The sequence below is a fragment of the Dreissena polymorpha genome, chromosome 11 (assembly GCF_020536995.1).
Source record: "Dreissena polymorpha isolate Duluth1 chromosome 11, UMN_Dpol_1.0, whole genome shotgun sequence".
NCBI lineage: Eukaryota > Metazoa > Mollusca > Bivalvia > Myida > Dreissenidae > Dreissena > Dreissena polymorpha.
Genome location: NC_068365.1, coordinates 67,724,823 through 67,742,802, shown reverse-complemented (window position 1 = coordinate 67,742,802; position 17,980 = coordinate 67,724,823). Strand labels below are relative to the sequence as shown.

At 36.9% G+C, this 17,980-nt stretch overlaps 3 protein-coding genes across 20 annotated transcripts in view; all 3 read right to left on the bottom strand.

Moving 5' to 3' along the window:
* LOC127850621 (uncharacterized) overlaps positions 1 to 16,199 on the bottom strand; it is a 58,737-nt gene extending 42,538 nt beyond the window's left edge. The window contains exon 1 of the mRNA XM_052383796.1: positions 16,085 to 16,199. The gene's annotated coding sequence lies outside the window, so the exon portion shown is untranslated. The remainder of the gene's footprint in view (positions 1 to 16,084) is intronic.
* LOC127850624 (uncharacterized) overlaps positions 1 to 17,980 on the bottom strand; it is a 346,937-nt gene that overhangs the window by 215,693 nt on the left and 113,264 nt on the right. The window lies entirely within an intron of this gene.
* LOC127850612 (uncharacterized) overlaps positions 13,339 to 17,980 on the bottom strand; it is a 1,644,088-nt gene continuing 1,639,446 nt past the window's right edge. For 15 of the 18 annotated variants that reach the window (XM_052383755.1, XM_052383763.1, XM_052383767.1 and 12 more), the window contains one exon: positions 13,339 to 16,352. In XM_052383755.1, the coding sequence (XP_052239715.1) occupies positions 14,976 to 16,352 (1,377 nt within the window). In that variant the 3' untranslated portion in view covers positions 13,339 to 14,975. The remainder of the gene's footprint in view (positions 16,353 to 17,980) is intronic. The other 3 variants (XM_052383776.1, XM_052383775.1, XM_052383771.1) reach the window with 2 other exon arrangements.

Sequence of the window (17,980 nt, the reverse complement as noted above, 5' to 3'; positions counted from 1 at the left end):
AGGTACCTACATGCCAAATATGTAAAAGATCGGTAAAATATTGAAGCTGCTATAACAAACTGTAACAAAAGTGTGACGGAAGGAAGGAAGTAAGGAACCCCAAACTGGCGAGGAAATATGCCCTCCCCCCCCCCGAAAATTTTCAGGGAGCATAAAAATCTTATTGGCGTCGCACTGAAGTGCGGCGACTAGTATGTAATACGCTTTTATTTCGCTTATGCGTGGAGAAGTTATTTTACGGATCAATGTATATATTTTTTTTGTCAGAATATCTTGCATAGTGATGATTTTTTGTGTAAATTAGTGTAAATAAGTACTGCATTTGTGCCTATAACATTTACTACAACATTTATTGCCAATAATGCAAAGCTTATTGTTTTAATTAATAACTGATCACAGTGGAAAGTTCACAGGGACTGGTCAAATACGCGAACCGTTGAAACTTTCTGGTTTTGTATAAAAACAAAACTTCTTTGTTCCACTATCCTAGCAACCACGTAGTTACTAATATAGGCGCTAAAAGCGCGAAGCGCGACACGTATCTGTAATTGTAATTGTAATAATGAGTTTTGATAAAGGAAGCAGCCGCTTATCAATGAGATGCACCTTCACAGCACCCACGTCTCAATACTATCAAGTCCTCCTACATGTTTTTTTAAGAACCACATATAGGAGGCCGCAGGCCTGACCCGTATGTTGCCAGTGGTATGGACCCTTTGGTATGGACCTTTAACCCCGCTCATAATCCAGCGTTTAAACTTCTAGGTTTACATTTTAACCGACTAATAATAGCTTATTAATATCTTAGTTAGAATGTCATTTGTAAAGCGGTTCCGTAGTGTAGTGGTTACACGCTCGCTTCACATGTGAGAAGCCCAAGGTTCGAGCCCCAGTAGAATCAAATTATGTTATTTGTGTTCTATGTTAACTTTTTGTTTTGTTGTAGACATTTTACTTTAAATAAATATGCTGTTTTATTGTAACCATTTTTTGTTTTTATTATGCCCATGAAATATATGTGTAAGAGGGTGGGGGGCTCGTAAACACATTAAAACTTTAACACGGTTTTCATTTCAATGAGTACTCTACCCCTATCTTTAATGAGCAACGTAAGAATAAGTTTAGAATCATCTCCCCTTGAAGTTGAGAACAATATGAAATTACGCTTACAAGATGAAGCAGATTTTTAAAACCTACACAGTTCTGTTCCATTAATGAAAACTGCACACGGATGCCAGAAAAAAAGGAAACCAATGTTAATAAAATGAACAATGAACAATTGGGGGTTACAACACAAAATCATAGATAATGGTTATTTGGGTGTTATAACACAACATCATAGATAATGGTTATTTGGGGGTTATAACACAAAATCATAGATAATGGTTATACCAGTGTCTTTTTCTATTTTGTTTAAAATAATCGGCCAATATATTAATATTTACAGTAGGAAAAAAATCGTTCCATGTAACTTCATTGTGTGCCTTTTACACTGAAATTCCCGACGCCCTTTGCTGCTTTGCATCAATACTTATCTTGTTCGTACAATGCTTTGTTTTCACGAGCGTATTACTGTAAATTACATTTTACGCCCGGTCGAAATTGGTCCCCGTTTAAGAAGTTCTGTCAAAGTCGTAAGCATTTAGAATCTTTAGTGAATAATAATAATTTCACAAAGTATGCATGTCTTTCCAGAACGTCCGTGCGTCTGACTATTGCTTCGTTGCTATCTTTGTCGGTAATAAATAATGAAGATAATAATGCTGCTGCTGCTGCTGATGATGATGATTTTGGGATTGTGGTGGTGTTGAACGATTTAAGTATTTTGCAGAATGATTTTATTCAACGTAAACCTGTATGTGTATGCTTAAAGCTAGCTCATTTTATTTCACTCTGCATTGTATTATAGCCGCGCTCTGGTAATATGGTGCCGAATAATTAATTATCTTAGTCAATTAATTATTGGTATATTTTAATAGTTATTGTATGGGTGTAAAAACAAACAAAGTGTAGTAGAAAAATGGGGCTCTAGCAAGTTGTTTAATGGCTTCAATAGTAAATTTAGATATGTGTGCTCCAAAAATACTTAAATCCTATTTAAACATGGTGTTTTTAAGATAAACTATTCTCCAAAATATTAAAGATATGGTATGGAAACAACAACAATAATTTCTCCTTACGTCCCATCGCTTTTCGGTTTCCCCTTTCAAGTTGTGCTGAAATCATCTTCCACCTGTACAGCATCTACAACCGGAAGTGTTCGTGATCTAGCACCGCCACTATCAGACATGCAAGCGTACGACAGGAGTACGTACGGAAGAATGTCCGAGTTTGTGTCTTTTTATATTTACGTTAAAACTATTTACTTTATATCGATTGCTCCGAAATTCAGTTGCTTATTAAAACGCTCTCGAGTTCTTTTCCTGGATAGAAGAAGTAATTGGCGTCTTTGTGTGAGATCTAAAGAACTCTCCCGCTATGGTGATAGGCAGCTTTCTACCTGCAAGCGGATATACATAGGTCGCCGTTGCGTTGTGGATAGGGTGAGGTTTTGGGGTCGATCCACACTGTGAGAGCATTCTTTAGATCTCCCCTCAAGACCCCATGTGCTGGTTATTCTACCCAGCAAACGGACTCGAAAGCATTTCAATGAGACTTAGCCGTCCGATACAATCGATATAACATACATATTTAACTAGGCGGACTCTGGGATAATATATTGTATAATGTTCGGATGTTTGTCTTTTGAAGTTGTATAGGTCCTTTTGCGCCCAACGATGAATTATGTAAGGGCCCCGGAGTGTTTACCAGCGCTCATATCTTATGATCTTAACTAGATTCACAGTTAGGTCAAGTATTTAAATTATATCTAGAATATCGACATTTGGGCTTTTCACAAAAAGATTTTAAAGTTTGGCTCGGTCTTAAGTGTGTACAATCTTCTGCGTTAACCGGATAGCCAGAAAGATTTGCGAGTATGCAACGCACACGCGCAAACCAACTCACGCGCACATTAAAATACATTGCGCGAAAATACAAATTTTAGTAACATCAATATGGTATTGTTGCTCCTCAGACCTTTATGTGCTTACAAAACGACTTACAAATCCGTGGGCGTAAACGGACATGTTCATAACAATAACGGTTCCCGTGAAGCTAAGTTAAACAACTGAACAAAGATTTGTTCGTGATCAGCTGAACGCAGTTAATCAGACATGAGCCGCGCGTAGGGAAAATGGAGTTTAACGCATTTGCATTAAATGTCATCCCATATTGGCTTTTGCAGTCAACACAGACAAATCAGGGACGATACTTTTTGCTTTCATCTACTATGTAAGTCTCTTTTGATGGATAAATATGTCGGACTGCACAAGCTAATCAGGGGCGAAACTTAACGCACATGCATTAACCCATCGTAAACACAGATTAAGGCTGCTTATTTTTACCAGATACACGATGCTGGGTATTGTTTATGACCATAAGGGGCGGAGGGCAGACTCTCAGGAAGTGAACTTTCTGTTTACGACCCTTATGACTCTCCGTGGCAACGGGAAAGAGAGGATGAGGAGAGCGGCATGCAGCTTAAGTGTGAGAGGCCCGTAGTAGCGCCATGTCCACTACGAACAATACGATCACGACAATCTTATCAAGCACCTGCAACCCACGATTACAATAAGGCAAAGTCATCGCAGGGTTATTTTCCTTTTTAGTTTAACGAAAGAGATTATTAAGAACCTGTTGACATTAAACATTCGTATTATCAAACTTGGTAGAATAAAGTAAATAAAAAAATAGCTGTAACCAGAGTGTGCATACGATAACCTCATATTTTTTGTAAATTGTTTTTTCTCCTTGGGATAGTACATGCATTTATTATTTAGTGTCATGCGTATGTTCATTTATTAATAAAACGATTCGAATTTTCGATAATAGTCTACCTAACTCGAATGTTTTGTCCCGTATAAAAAAGGCTATTAACATATTTGACACTAGCGCGTTGTAGTAGGGTAAAGCAAGGTTACTGAGTCAAAGTACTTCATGATGATCGTAAACACGTATTTTTAACTAGACTTCTGGGTCAATTCACTCCGAACACGCGTTTTTTTCACGGTGAACAATAAATGAAATGTCAGAATACGCGGCAAGTAAATTTAGTAAAAATTATTACATTGTCATCGGTGTAACGCCAGGTTTTCATTAATTATTATGTTTTCTTTAGCTGTTAAGATAAGCAGATAAACATAATTCTCCGTATGAAGATAGATTTCCGATGCATAAAATATTAGCATCGGTTGTTTTGTTTGTTATCTACTGCCGGAAGGCGTGTGGATATAGAAATGAGATGGCGTAATTTTGTCTGCGTGTGCGTGTGTGCGTGAAAGCGCGCATCCGTTCGTCGCAAAAGCTCATGTACGCAACTTCTTATACACTGTGCATGTGTATATAATAACTATCTCAAATTGCTTCAGCGCGTACTGTGAAGATTTTACTATAATTGCGTTTTTGAGTTATTGCCCTTTGTTTAAATTAACATATGCAAGCTTCCACGCAAAACTTGTCATATATTTTGAAATCGATTTGTGTCCAATGTATACAAAAATAAATACCCCCAAGTGCTTCAACGAATATTGTCAAGGCTTCGCGATTGCGCTATTGAAAGGAGTTATTGACCTTTGTTTATAATAAAATATATAAGCTTCTTGGAGCAATTACACATGCTTACGTACTGGACGCTTTCGAGAACAATTCTCCCGCGTAACAAACAGAAACACCATCAATGCATGTAATACAAATACACATACTTTGAACAACGTAAAACTTACCTCCAATTTCTTGGACAAGAATTCTTTTCCCATGCAAATATTCTTTAGTCTGCTCTGAAACGATATAGATTCGTTATTAGTCATCGGACATAATGACAGGTGCTTCATTGACATCATAACCGCGTCAGTTGTTTTCTAGTACTGTTCTTGTTTTTTATTTGTTTAAGATTAAATAAATGTCACAACACGAGCAGCCGTGTGCCAAGCGTGAGTCCCAAATATACGACAACGGTGTATGTTGTTAAACGCAAGCCGCAACGAACACACATGTTGTCTGGCGTAAAAGCCCATACTTGAAATTATGATATACATGTACACGTACAATACATTTTAGAAACAGTTTCATACATGTTGTCTCAATGTTTTCTTCCCACCGCGCCGTAGTCTGCATTATATGAGAACTTGCTTGTCCTGTATGGCAAAAGTTATCGCTCATTTGCTTCAAATTAAATACTGCCGGAGGTTAACAAAAATGTTTCTTTTTTACCTAATCATAAAATATGACATTTCTGCAGAGAAATAACAGCAGAGATAATAAAACAAATGTTATTTTCACCGGTGAAAATAACAAATTTTCGAAACTCCTTTTTCAATTTTTAGATTATCATAAATAATTATATATATATTTTCTATTATCAAGAGTGAATAAAAAGTGACATTCCATCGAATCTAACAAATTTTCTTTCTATTTTATGCTTTTTCACCGTTTATTTACATTGTAAAATAGTTTAACTGGAGAATTTCTCTGGTATAATGACGTCATTTCGTCACACTAATGAAGTCATGTTGTGTTTTGAAATGTATTTGGGCACGCCACTGTAGAAAGGGTAACTTTTCAGAGAAAGGGAAACAGCTATTAACTATTTTCTTGAAAAAGAGGCATAAAAGAAACAGAAAATGTGTTCATGTCAGTGTAAGATCGTTTGTTATTTCACTCGTGGTCATAGAATAGAAATAGTTTCACTCGTGAAAATATATTTTCTATGATCACTCGTGAAATAACAAACGATCTTACACTGACATGAACAAATATCCTCTATATTGACACTATCTCTAAAATGTAATTTTATTACATTCAATAGTTCCACCGATACATCTTCAATTATTCAACGGGCTTATTGTATGTACGTTATGTATGAAGTCCGCACAGGCTAATCAGGGATGGCGATTCCCGCCTGTATTATAGCTTCGTTTAAAGGAAGTCACTTCTTAGCAAAAATCCACGTTAAGCGCTACTCTCAGGCGGCACTTTAAGCAAATGCGATAAGCCCGAGGAATAACTGAAGATGTACCGGGGGAACTGTTGAATATAAGAAAATAAGCCCAATTTTCCAAAGGCGAGGCTACACTCTTTAGATACTTACGAGAACGTTTTTTACCTAAAATAACAGGATCCCAAGAATATCGATGCTAGCCTTGTGAAGGCCATGCGCCACGTCCTCCCACACACGAGTGACCCGCAGTTTCGTAGGAACCGCCGTGGGTACCGTGGGCTCGATGCTGGGATGCCGTGTTTCGTACACCGTTTCCGGTATAGTATGAATTATGTTCCTGGCTGTGGGTGCAGTGAGTGATCAGCACTTCCCTGTGATTGAAGTTGTTATTACACACATTACCTGTGTACCCGTATCAGAGGGGGTAATCACGTGACAAACAAGATGGCGACGTCAATGCCGAGACAGATATTTTGCGCCGTTTTATAACGTTTATTACATGTAATTGTATTTTTAGTTCAAATGCCGCTGACATTCAAGCCATATCAGCAAAGAAGTTATTAGCGTTTATTTGATATTCATATTCTCTGTTCATCTTGACTCCACTCGCTGAAACTTTTGTGACCCGCTATCAAATTTGACAGCGATCAAAGTCGAGACAAAGAGCGAATATTAATACGATATACCGGTAGACGCTTATAACTTTCTTGTCGCTATGGCTGGACAGTGAGCGGCATTTTAGCAAGTATTAAATACATGGCGTTAGCGATGCACCCATACAGGTTTATACATATGAGCCGCGATCCGGAAAACGAGGATTTTATGCATGTGCGTAAAGGTTCGTACCAGATTAGTCTTTGAAGTCCGCGCAGGCTAGTCAGGGATGACACTTTCCAACTTGATTGCGTTTTAATGCAGATAACACTTCTTTGTATAGAAAAGTTCCATATAAGCGGAAAGGGTTTTCCCTGATTAGCCTGTGAGGAATGCATAGACTAATCTGAGATGTAACTATATGCCTAATCATTAAGTCCCATTTTCTCAGAGCGAGGCTTATATATAATATCGAGTGCAAACATGTGTAGTTGCCCTTAATCGCGTTGCGTTGCCAGCGCCAACGTTAGACTGAAACGTTCCGTTAATTAACGTGATGTTATCCCCAGGCACATACATCACGTCAACTTTACCCACATGCATTCCCAAAACAAAGCTCATGTACAATTTACACGCTGTCCCGACCCTGCAGGTACAAACAGATACACATATTTGGGCATGAACGAGCAAACATACACAAAATAGCCTCGCGCAATAAAAATCGCCACAAAGTCATTTAATGTATAGGGGGCGTTGATATAACTGTCGTGATAGTATTGTGGCATATATAAAACACATTTTTGTTTATAATACGAAAAAATACCTTTTTGATTATTTCTTATATTACCAAATGCAACCCGCGAGTTATACGGCGAATTAATACATGTCCGAACATTTCATATTTTAATAATCCACCATATCTTTTTAATGGCAGATGTACCTGTATAGAAAATAAGAACACATTAGTTTGTGGTTGTGGAACCTTGTACACATATATTATATGCTGTATTTTTATATTTCTGAACCTTTTACCAGTTATCAGAAGACGAGGCAATGATCCACTAAATTCAACGCAACAGCACGTGCTTACCTTTCAGGATTAAATCACCTTCATATCGCAGTCTGTGAAACAAATAAAACAAAACGAATACTGTTCATTTGCTTCGTGCTCTGTTAACAGTTAATGCATCTGTCTAAAGTTTCATCCCATATTAGTCGGTGAAGTCCGCACATGCTAATCAGGGACGACAATTTCCGCTTTAATAATTTTTTCGATTAAAGAAAGTCTCTTCTGAGTAAAAATCCAGTTTAGGCGGAACGTGTCGTCCCTAATAGCATGTGCGGACAACACAGGCTTATCTGGACGACACTTTACACATTTGCATTTAATCCTTCTTTTTACAGAGCATGGCCCATTTAAATTCGTCGGCATGAACATTTCGTGATTTGTTTTTTATAAAAAGATACTTTGTTGTGAACACGTTAATTCGTTGATATATGATTTTGGAAAAAAAACAAGTATCTTCGCCAGTCATTTCCAACCTGTTTTTGAATAATTCGCTGAACGGTGGATCCACAAAACCAACGAAAATAAATGCCCTACAAATAAATGTTCCACAATAAAAAATCCAGCATTTTAATAATGTTACAGTAGTACAGTAGTAAAGCTTCTAAGAATTTTATTATACCGATAGCCTAGTAATGTATCTCAAATTTGTATTATTCCAAGTTCCTAGTTATGTATTTCACAATCTTTTTTTCCTAAGTTTCCAGTTAAGTATCTCGCCATGGCGTAAAGGATATGGTGTCCGCCTATTCTGCTTGAGACGTTCTTAAGATCTCCCCCAAAAACACCAAGTATTGGTTTGATGCAGGAAACGCGCTCAACAGCTCATCAAAAAACCTTAGGCCTTCGATGTAAATCCATCTAAAATAAATAGGTGTCAAATAAAGTACCTCGCAATTTTATTCTTCCATGGTGGGACCCAGATTTCCCTTCGCATTTCCTTCTCCAATCCATGCTCGGTGCGCTCGAGCTGGGAAACGGTATAAGTCAAAGTGAACCCTAACAGCCTGAACAGGTAACTTTGCAAGTGCATGTTAGACGGTCAGAATGTCAGAATGAACTCTTACAGCCTAGACAGCAGACTCTGCAAGTATATGCAAGACTGTATAGGTCAGAGTGAACCCTAACTGCCAGGACAGGAGATACTGCAAGTATAGGTCAGACGGTATAGGTCAGAGAGAACACTAACCGCCAGGACAGGATACTCTGAAAGTATAGGTCAGACGGTATAGGTCAGAGTGAACCCAAACTGCCTAGACTGGAGACTGCACGTGTGGGTCGTACGGTATAGGTGAGAGTGAACCCTAACTGCCTAGACAGGAGACTCTGCATGTATAGGTCAGACGGTATAGCTCAAACTGAACCCTTACTGCCAGGACAGGACACTCTACAAGTATAGGTCAGACGGTATAGGTCAGAGTGAATCCTAACTGTCTGGATAGGAGTTTCTGCAAGTATTGGTTAGATATCATCAAGAGAAGCCAGTCAATGCATGGGTTTCTTTTCAATTGTTATTGACAATATACCTCTAATTTAGCCTTGTCCTGTAAAAAATGCCCAAGGTCCATGTGCGGTAAGTGGTAAGATTATCCGGTTCTGCTCGCAAAGGCTAATCTGGGACTGTACTTTCCGACTTTCATGTATTTTTGCTAAGAAGATACTTAGTAAACAAAATCATGGTCCTGATAAGCATATACCGACTACCCGGGCTACTATGTGACGACACCTAAAGGAATTGCGCCCAGTGTTCAAAGGCTCTATTTTAAATGAGGTCTTGTCTTTATGACGATTTTGCGGTTAATGCTTACGTATTGCGCTCTTCTTTGCCATATAATTTTTAATTTGCCTGCAGTCAACATAACCAGTATTTGGATAACGCAGTTTTTAGTCACAGTTCAAACATAGCGGACGCAAACATGAAATATGCAAGTATGTTTCAGGTTTGTTCAATTTTTAGACAAACAAGTGCGGAATGGATGACTATAAATAGTAACAAATACGGTTAAATTGCTTGGTTACGCGATCTGATATAGGAAGTGCAATATCCAGCATCGAACATATAAATCCATATTTACCGATTTAACGCAGGCGATTGTCAACAAAACACTTTCCGTGAAGAAGCATTGCGTGCGCTTTATTGGGTATCAATTAAAATTCGCACCATTACATATTTTCGTTTTGAATAAAATGCAACATTTAGTTAGTTTTCCCTATGCGGCTCTATGGCTGGAACTAGAAAATGCTTTGGAGCAAAAAAATTAAATACACCGATTTCCCTATATCAAGTCTTCACGACGCGAATTTTCCCAATTTTAGTTTTTTTTGTTCGTGTATAAGGTAACGAAAATAATTTGTTAAGTCAAGTCAATAATTTAATAAAGTTTAAATACTTTATCCGTGGATATTTAATGGAAGTGAAAAAACATTTTACTTGACACGTTAACGCCTCGTAGATCACAAGTGTTACACTACCTTGTATTGGAATAACAAGGAACTTCATGTACAAGAAATATACCATAAAGAGAAATGTGTTGTCCCTGTTAAGCCTATGCAGATTGTGAGCTTGCTCGCAAACAAACACTTAAAATCCGCATTTTAATTAAAATCCTGCATTTTTAAATAGGCTTTTAATATATATCTAAATTTATTTTAATGAATGCAGTTATATTTCTCAACATTGACGATTTACAAAACCTAAAAAATATTACGCGTTGCAACGCGAAACAATTGAATAATTTGGAGAGTTCTGTTTTTGTTGTTTAATTTTGTGAAACTACGAAGATTGCTTATATAAAGTAAAATATACGCAGCAATTCATGATTGGCACGATGGGCGAGTGGGCTAATGTGTTTTTACTTCAGGACTCCGGTGGGTCATTGGTTCGAGTCCTGCTTCGGCCAACTTTTTTTCCTTTTAAAAAAAGTATATTCTTGATTTTTTACTGGAGCTTTTAAGATCCAATGTTTACATTTATCAATATAAAGAATTTAATAACTTTAAAACATGCCAAATTCTGTGAAAAGGCTCCCATAATGAGTTAAAATACACAATCACTAAACGATATGTTTGCCGATTCTTCAATTGCTCAAATAAAAACATTTTATTATTTTTGCAAAACATAGCTTCACGCAAACACTTGAAGCATAAGCACTTTAACCACACTTCAATCAGATTAACCTATCTCGATTTGAAGCCCGTGGGATAACTAACTTAAAACACACACTCCATTTAATTTTATATTGCAATCAAGTCGCAAATGCGTGCAATTATTTTTAGTTACGTCAACTGATTCTTCTCTTTTTTGCACGTCTATTTCGAAGTTTACTTTTAATCCTGACTAACCGGAACACTAAATTTGATGCTCACACGACAAAGTGTTCACTTGATACCATATACACACTGACCTGTCTATGGAGAAAGCAATGTTCGTGGTTGAAGTTTAAGTGACTTTGACCTTTGATCTGTTGACCTCGAAGAAGACTGGTATCGTCCCCTTCTCCCGAATAATCAGGATACCAGTTGGTTGATCTTCTTATTCAAAGCGTCCTCTAGATATCGAATGAAAACTTTTTAAGTCACATGCCCTTATGACCTACACGATTAGCTTTGTTATTTAATTGGATATTAGTAGATGTTTCGTTTCAAGTACCCAACATACCCATTTCAATGATTTTAGGTCGAAAGTTATCTAGTTTTTATACGGTGACGAATTTATGAATATTGATCATTTTCTACTTTAGTGACTGTCATTGATCATCTCCCTTATTTGAAAAGTATTCAGACTATAACAACGTTCCTTGAATATATATGAGCCGCGCTCTCGGAAAACCGGGCTTAATATACGTGCGTAAAGTGTCGTCTCAGATTAGCCTGTGCAGTCCGCTGATACTTCCCTAAGATGGAGCATTCCATGAAAGCGGAAAGTGTCGTCCCTGATTAGCATGTAAGGACTGCATATATACTAAAATATGATGACACATTACGCGCATGCATAATGTTCGGTTTTCCGAGAGCGCAGCTTATGTTTTAACAAGCTGACAGATACTTGTTGGTTATAGACTGCATCATAGTTTTTATTTGAATTTTAAAATATTCCGTATTTAAAATGAATTCAAAGATATTGTTCAATTATGTGTGGACTGCACAGGCTCATTTAGGACGACACTTTACGCTTTTTTATTAGACCCGTATTTCCCAGATCGAGGCTCAATTGTTCAAGCAACATTCATAAGCAGTTGATCTGAGTTCAAATGACCGTGTAATAACCATGTTCATTTGTAACTGTTTTGATGGATGCATACGGATTAAATTCCTTCTTAAAGTTCAGCCGCCGTCAATCAGTAACAATTGTTATTTGAATTAAACTTTATAGACGGTCGAAACAAATGCGTAAGTATTTTTTTCTGAATTTGCGGGCTTTAAATGACGTTTAAATATGGAATGACAAGTAAACAAATCATAACAATATAATAATGTTATGTTTTATAGTTTACCTTTTTTTCATTTTTTCATTAAAGAGTATAAAATTAAGGTGAACATTTCAGGAAACACGAGTTTTGTTAAGTTAAAAAGTGCAACTATACTTTACTTAAGTTAAAAACGAGTTACTATTCATTACTAGGGTTTTCGATTATTAAAATCGCGCAGTTGTACAGACACACCAGCTTAGCTGAACATGGGTAGATACGTATAATATGATGTGAAAAAATACGGCAGATTAGCAAACAAAACTTAACACAACAATAACTGACTTGTATCGTCTCGCCAGTCTCTTTCTTTAATCATCTTCATAAAAATTGAAAGTATTGTGGACAATACTTGATCGACAGCTTATCAGAGATCCTCCGGATTATTAATTGGACCTATGCTTTTACTGTGAAGATAATGTTTCCTTTGTTCATAACGATGGTCTAAATATTAACTAACATCTAACACAACTTACACATATAAACCCATCTTTGATTGACACGAGGGAACTGAGCCTGACAAAGCACGCAGTGTGAAGCTCGGAATCCAATACATGCAAGTCGTGCTATGGGAAAATGGGGCTTAAAAGAAGTGCGTTAAGTGTCGTCACTGATTAGTCTGATTCGTTTCCGCCTTAACTGGACTTTCAGGTAGGAAAAGATGTCATTTAAACAAAATGTTATATTAAAGCGGAAAGTGTCGCCCGTGATTAGCCTGTGTTGACTGCACACTTTTATATGTGACGTCACGCGCATTTAGTCCCGTTTTTCAAGAGCGATGCTCAGATATTGATTTTCCTATTGTATTACGTAACGTGTGAAATACGAGACAGTAGGTTATCTGTTCGGCGATGAAACAATCGCACCCTGATAAGCCGGTGCGTTGCCGATTTATAGAATTGCTGAGGGCACATCGATTAAGTATATGTACATATTTTACGCCGACATATGATCAACCCAGTATTTGCTCAGATTTCGAGATGCTTTGAAGGTAGTAGGGGACTATTGTTAAGAAATCTAAATCGCGTTGTATGTTCATTATCATCATAATCTAACATCAATAAAACATTGCTTTTGAATATTTTAAATACTTTTACAGTGCACAACAAATGTTAATGATATTTATGTCATGCCATAATTATTTGTACAAACATAATACGCAAATATTACTCATTAATTTTATTTTAAGCATATTTATTCTGTTATACCGTTTTGTCGGCATCTAAAAGCATAGCAACAATAATTATACGATGTTTACACAAACAATATAAAGAAACTGAAGCAATATATGCAGTAGCCCTATGGAAATTAAGGATAAATCCATCAACTTCAAATATATTAGTGACAAATGTCCAAAGTACAACGTGGACATGTAGATATAAGTTATAGAATGTGACAGTTAACCAACGATATGTACATACATATATAACTACAATACCAAACAAATATCAAGTTTTACCGTCATATTTGATGCATTGTGCAGCGAAAGAATACAGGGTGGGATTTAAAGATTCATTAAAATCGAATGCCAAATATTGTCCTAAGTACAAGTTCAATAATTACTTTACACTGAATTTATTTAACTGTTATGTATCCATAAATAACACTTATAGTTTAATATCCCTAATGTTGTTAGTATAGATACTTGTAAGAGCGTAGTAAAATGTTGTCTAAACACACTCATATAAATTAAAATAATTATGATGCGAAGAAAACTATTTAAAACATACATTATTTCGAAATAGGTTAGGATATTGAAAAGAACGTATATCTGTACAATTACTGGATATGTAGTATTTATTGATCTATAATACATTGCCATAACGATTCTTTGAAATACATTCATTTCTTTTCATACTTGTTTTACACATAAAATTAATATATACTTTAAAATATATATATATTCAAATAAGACCCTGAATATGTTTACTGCCATTCATATGCAAAGTGAACTTTCTATCTCGTATTTTTAACCGTTGATAAGACGCAAAATACGCCGGACGTGCCACTTAGCGGCATTGTTTGTACCGCGCTGAAGCAACGATTGCTCATAGTAATGTAACGCCCCTTCATAGTCTCCTTCCATTTCATAGCAGTGTCGGGGTGATACAGGTTGATTTTATTTCTTAAATCAAATATATAAGACTCAAATACTCCCAAGACATGTAGCTGATTGTCACGTTCACCGAGTCCTCCATATTTGAGATACTGTAGATAGTAGAGGAACGAACGGGCATCAACCTCAGCAAATTTCATCCATAGTTTTTCAATACGATGTCTCTTTGCCACTTCCTCTTGGATGATATTGCGATTCATTTCAAACAATAATATTAAAGGAGTGCAATACGATTCCTGCATTACATTTTTTTTATTCATTTGTAAAACAATTTAATTACAATTTGAACCGTAAAATGGCTTATTGACCTTGCTGGACACACGTATATATTCCACGTGGTGGTAAATATATGAATTATATGTATAGTCGTAGTGGTTGATTATAACTTCTGATTCTAAAGTGCATCCAAAAGATTCATAACAAAACATATAAGAGCACGTGCATATAACAATTTACACATCATCGTGCGTATTTGACAGATATAAGAGAGTATTCAACACGCCAATTCAGAGTGTACAATGTAGCGATGTCAATATTTTGAAACATACAAATACATTGCCTCTTCTTACAGTTTATAATACATGTACATATCATTGAATTACATAATCGAGACTAACTAACTGGTCACAAATATTTTATATTTAACATAGGTTTATAGTTATTTGTTTAATGTCGTTACAATGTTATATTGTTCTTTTAACCACTTATGAGACGCATAATACGCAGGATGTGCCAGTTAGCGGCGTTGTTTGTACGCTCATCACTCAACGACAACTCGTAGTAATCTAACGCTCCTGCATAGTCTCCTTCCATTTCGTAACAATGCCCCAGCAAGTTCAGTGCTGTCTCTAAGTGATACAGGTTGAGTTGATTTCTTATACATGTATCTATATAAGCCTCGAGGACTCCCATAGCATGAAGCTGTTTGTCACGTTCACCGAGTCCTCCATACGTGATGTACTGCATATAGTATAGAAACGGACGGGCATCCACCTCAGCAGAGTCCATCCATAGTGTTTCAACAAGAAGTCTATTTGCCACTTCCTCTTGAGTGATATTGCGATTCATTTCAAACAATAACATAGCAGGAGTGCAATACGATTCTTGCCTTACAAATCTGACACAGAATGCAAATGGCAGTTCACTAATTTCCTCTTCTTTGTTACCTGCTAACATATTAGCAAACACCTTCAGATCCCTGTCTCCCTCTAGTCTTCTAACTATACACACAGCCTTGACCTCGCTGTGATACCTCCTCTCCACATCCTCCAACACTCGAACTGCCGCTTGAAGATGACCACTGCAGTATAGCATAGAAGCAAACTTTAAGCGACTAGAAGCTACATCCGAATTTAAGGAATATTGGACACGCCTTATATTTACGCAGTCAAGAACGTTTTGTAGTCGCAAATAGTAAGATGATTGAACTGAAATATGTAACGCATAAAAGTGTTTAATCAATTCAAGAGCAGCAGTTTTTGACATGGCATTCCTTGATTTTTCAAAACATTCAAAACAATTGCATATTACATATTTTAATTTATGCTCAAAGGTTGTATGAGATTGTTTCAATGTTTGCAAGTACTCAAACTTCAGCAGTAATCTGATGCTGTTATGTAAAAATACACCTCTGAGTTCTCCAGCCTGTACAGTATGCCGCATACTACACGCTTGTAACCGACAACTTATATTATCTATACCAATACAAAAAACATCTTGTAAGTTATTCCTTATCAACGAGTCTATATACACTAAAAGGCGTGTCTGCAGCAACTTTGACAGTTTCCCATCGAACAAGTTCACACCTTCTATGATATAATGCGGAAGCCTTCCCAATCGCAGGCATTGCCTCAATACGTGTAAACAGAGCAAAAGTACAAACATAAGGTTGTGATCGCACCACAGAGAAGGATGTGTTCTTTCTATGGTGAAAAACATTAAAGTTTTACAATGGAAGCTTGTAATAGCATCCCCCACAATGTTAGCAAATAATGATTTTTTGATTAGTTTTAAAACAATGTAACATTTTATTTGAGTCATATTGAAGCTAAACATCAACATTCGTTCTATCAGGTTTGGAGACAGTCGCCATTCTTCTCGCTTGAAATCACTGTCTGGATGTCCTGCTGGTACCAGGAAACACGGAGCTATCCGTGCAGCCTCGAGAAGCTGAACAGGTGGCCATTGTTTACCTCTACATCTGTCTATCCATTTCTGTATTTCAGGAAGAGGTTTGCGTACATGAAATGCTTGTACCATATCCCAGTTAGACAGCCAACTCACAGAAGGCCCATTTTTAGTTGCCTCCCCTCGATCTCTAGTATCATACGCGATGTCATTTTTCCATCTTTCAGCGCTGAACAGTATTTGCCCAGAATCTTTCCTAACGAACGTGTCATGGGTCAGACTGGTCCATGGTTCCGGTGTGTTGACTCCGATGACTTGTAGCAAGTACTGTTGCGGTGGAGTGGTGTTGTCGTGGAGCATCAGAAGGTTAATCATCCCAGCCCTCCAGTCTTCCCAGATGGTCATGATATTGAATTCGTAGTTAGTCATTAGAAAATCAATATCAGACTGGAGACCGGGAGTTGTGGTCCCTTCCGACTGGCTCCCGAAATGAAAACACTCCATGTTCTTTCCTTGTAGTTGAAGTGCTATTTTTTCAATGTGCTCCCTACACAAGTAAGTTCTCCTCCGCTCCAATACAGTTTTCTTCCCAGCTCCACTGTCGTCAAGTGCGGCTAACATCCGAATAGACAATTCTTCGAAATGCTCTGGAATCTAAATATGCATATATGATATTACTTTCTATTAGTTTTGATCATTTATACGTATATATTGAGCATAGTTTTGCAATATTTTCGATACACATTTCGTATATTATTTGTTAAATTTTATATTAATTACTTACATGTTGATAACTCTTTACTAGTACATCTTTTTTTATCGTTTGTATCAAACATGCAGCAGATGAAATTCATCAAAACCAAAAGTATTGATAGTACTTAATATAAAATATTTTTATTAAGTATGTAAGTATATTAAATCGACAAACATGTATCGAGAACTGATAAATCCATTACCGCGCTGATAGATATAAATCAGATATGATTCAAAATTAATAGGTTGCAGTCTTATTTAAAATTGTGATTTGCTCCATTTGATGACAGAATATATTTCCAAATGAAGGATGTATGTGTTTTGAATGTTTTTTTTAACCGATATTGTGTCATTATGTAAATGTGGATGCCCATGCTGCCTGATTGTGAGTCGGAGACCGACCCGTCGGTTCGCACGCCTGCAAGTCGTTGTTTCAGTTAGCCAGTCAGAAAGTATATCAGTCACTCCTTGTGTCTAGGCTGTCTATCTATATATTTGTCTGTCTGTCTGTTCGCCCACTCTGCGTGTCCAAAGAAAGACTGACTTACTTCTTGAACGATGCCTGTCTGTATTCTTAACTTCAGATTAGCCTATGCAGTCATCATAGGCTGATCATGGACGACACTTTCCGCTGAAAGTGGATTTTTTTCTGAAGAGTATTCTTTTAAAAGAGAAGAACACTAAAAAGCGGAAAGTGTCTTCCTGATTACCCTGTGCGGACTTCACAGGTCTGTGTGGAATACACAGGCCGGTACGGACTGGCTATTGTGGGACGATATTTTACATGTCTTAAAGGGGCCTTTTCACAGATTTTGGCATTT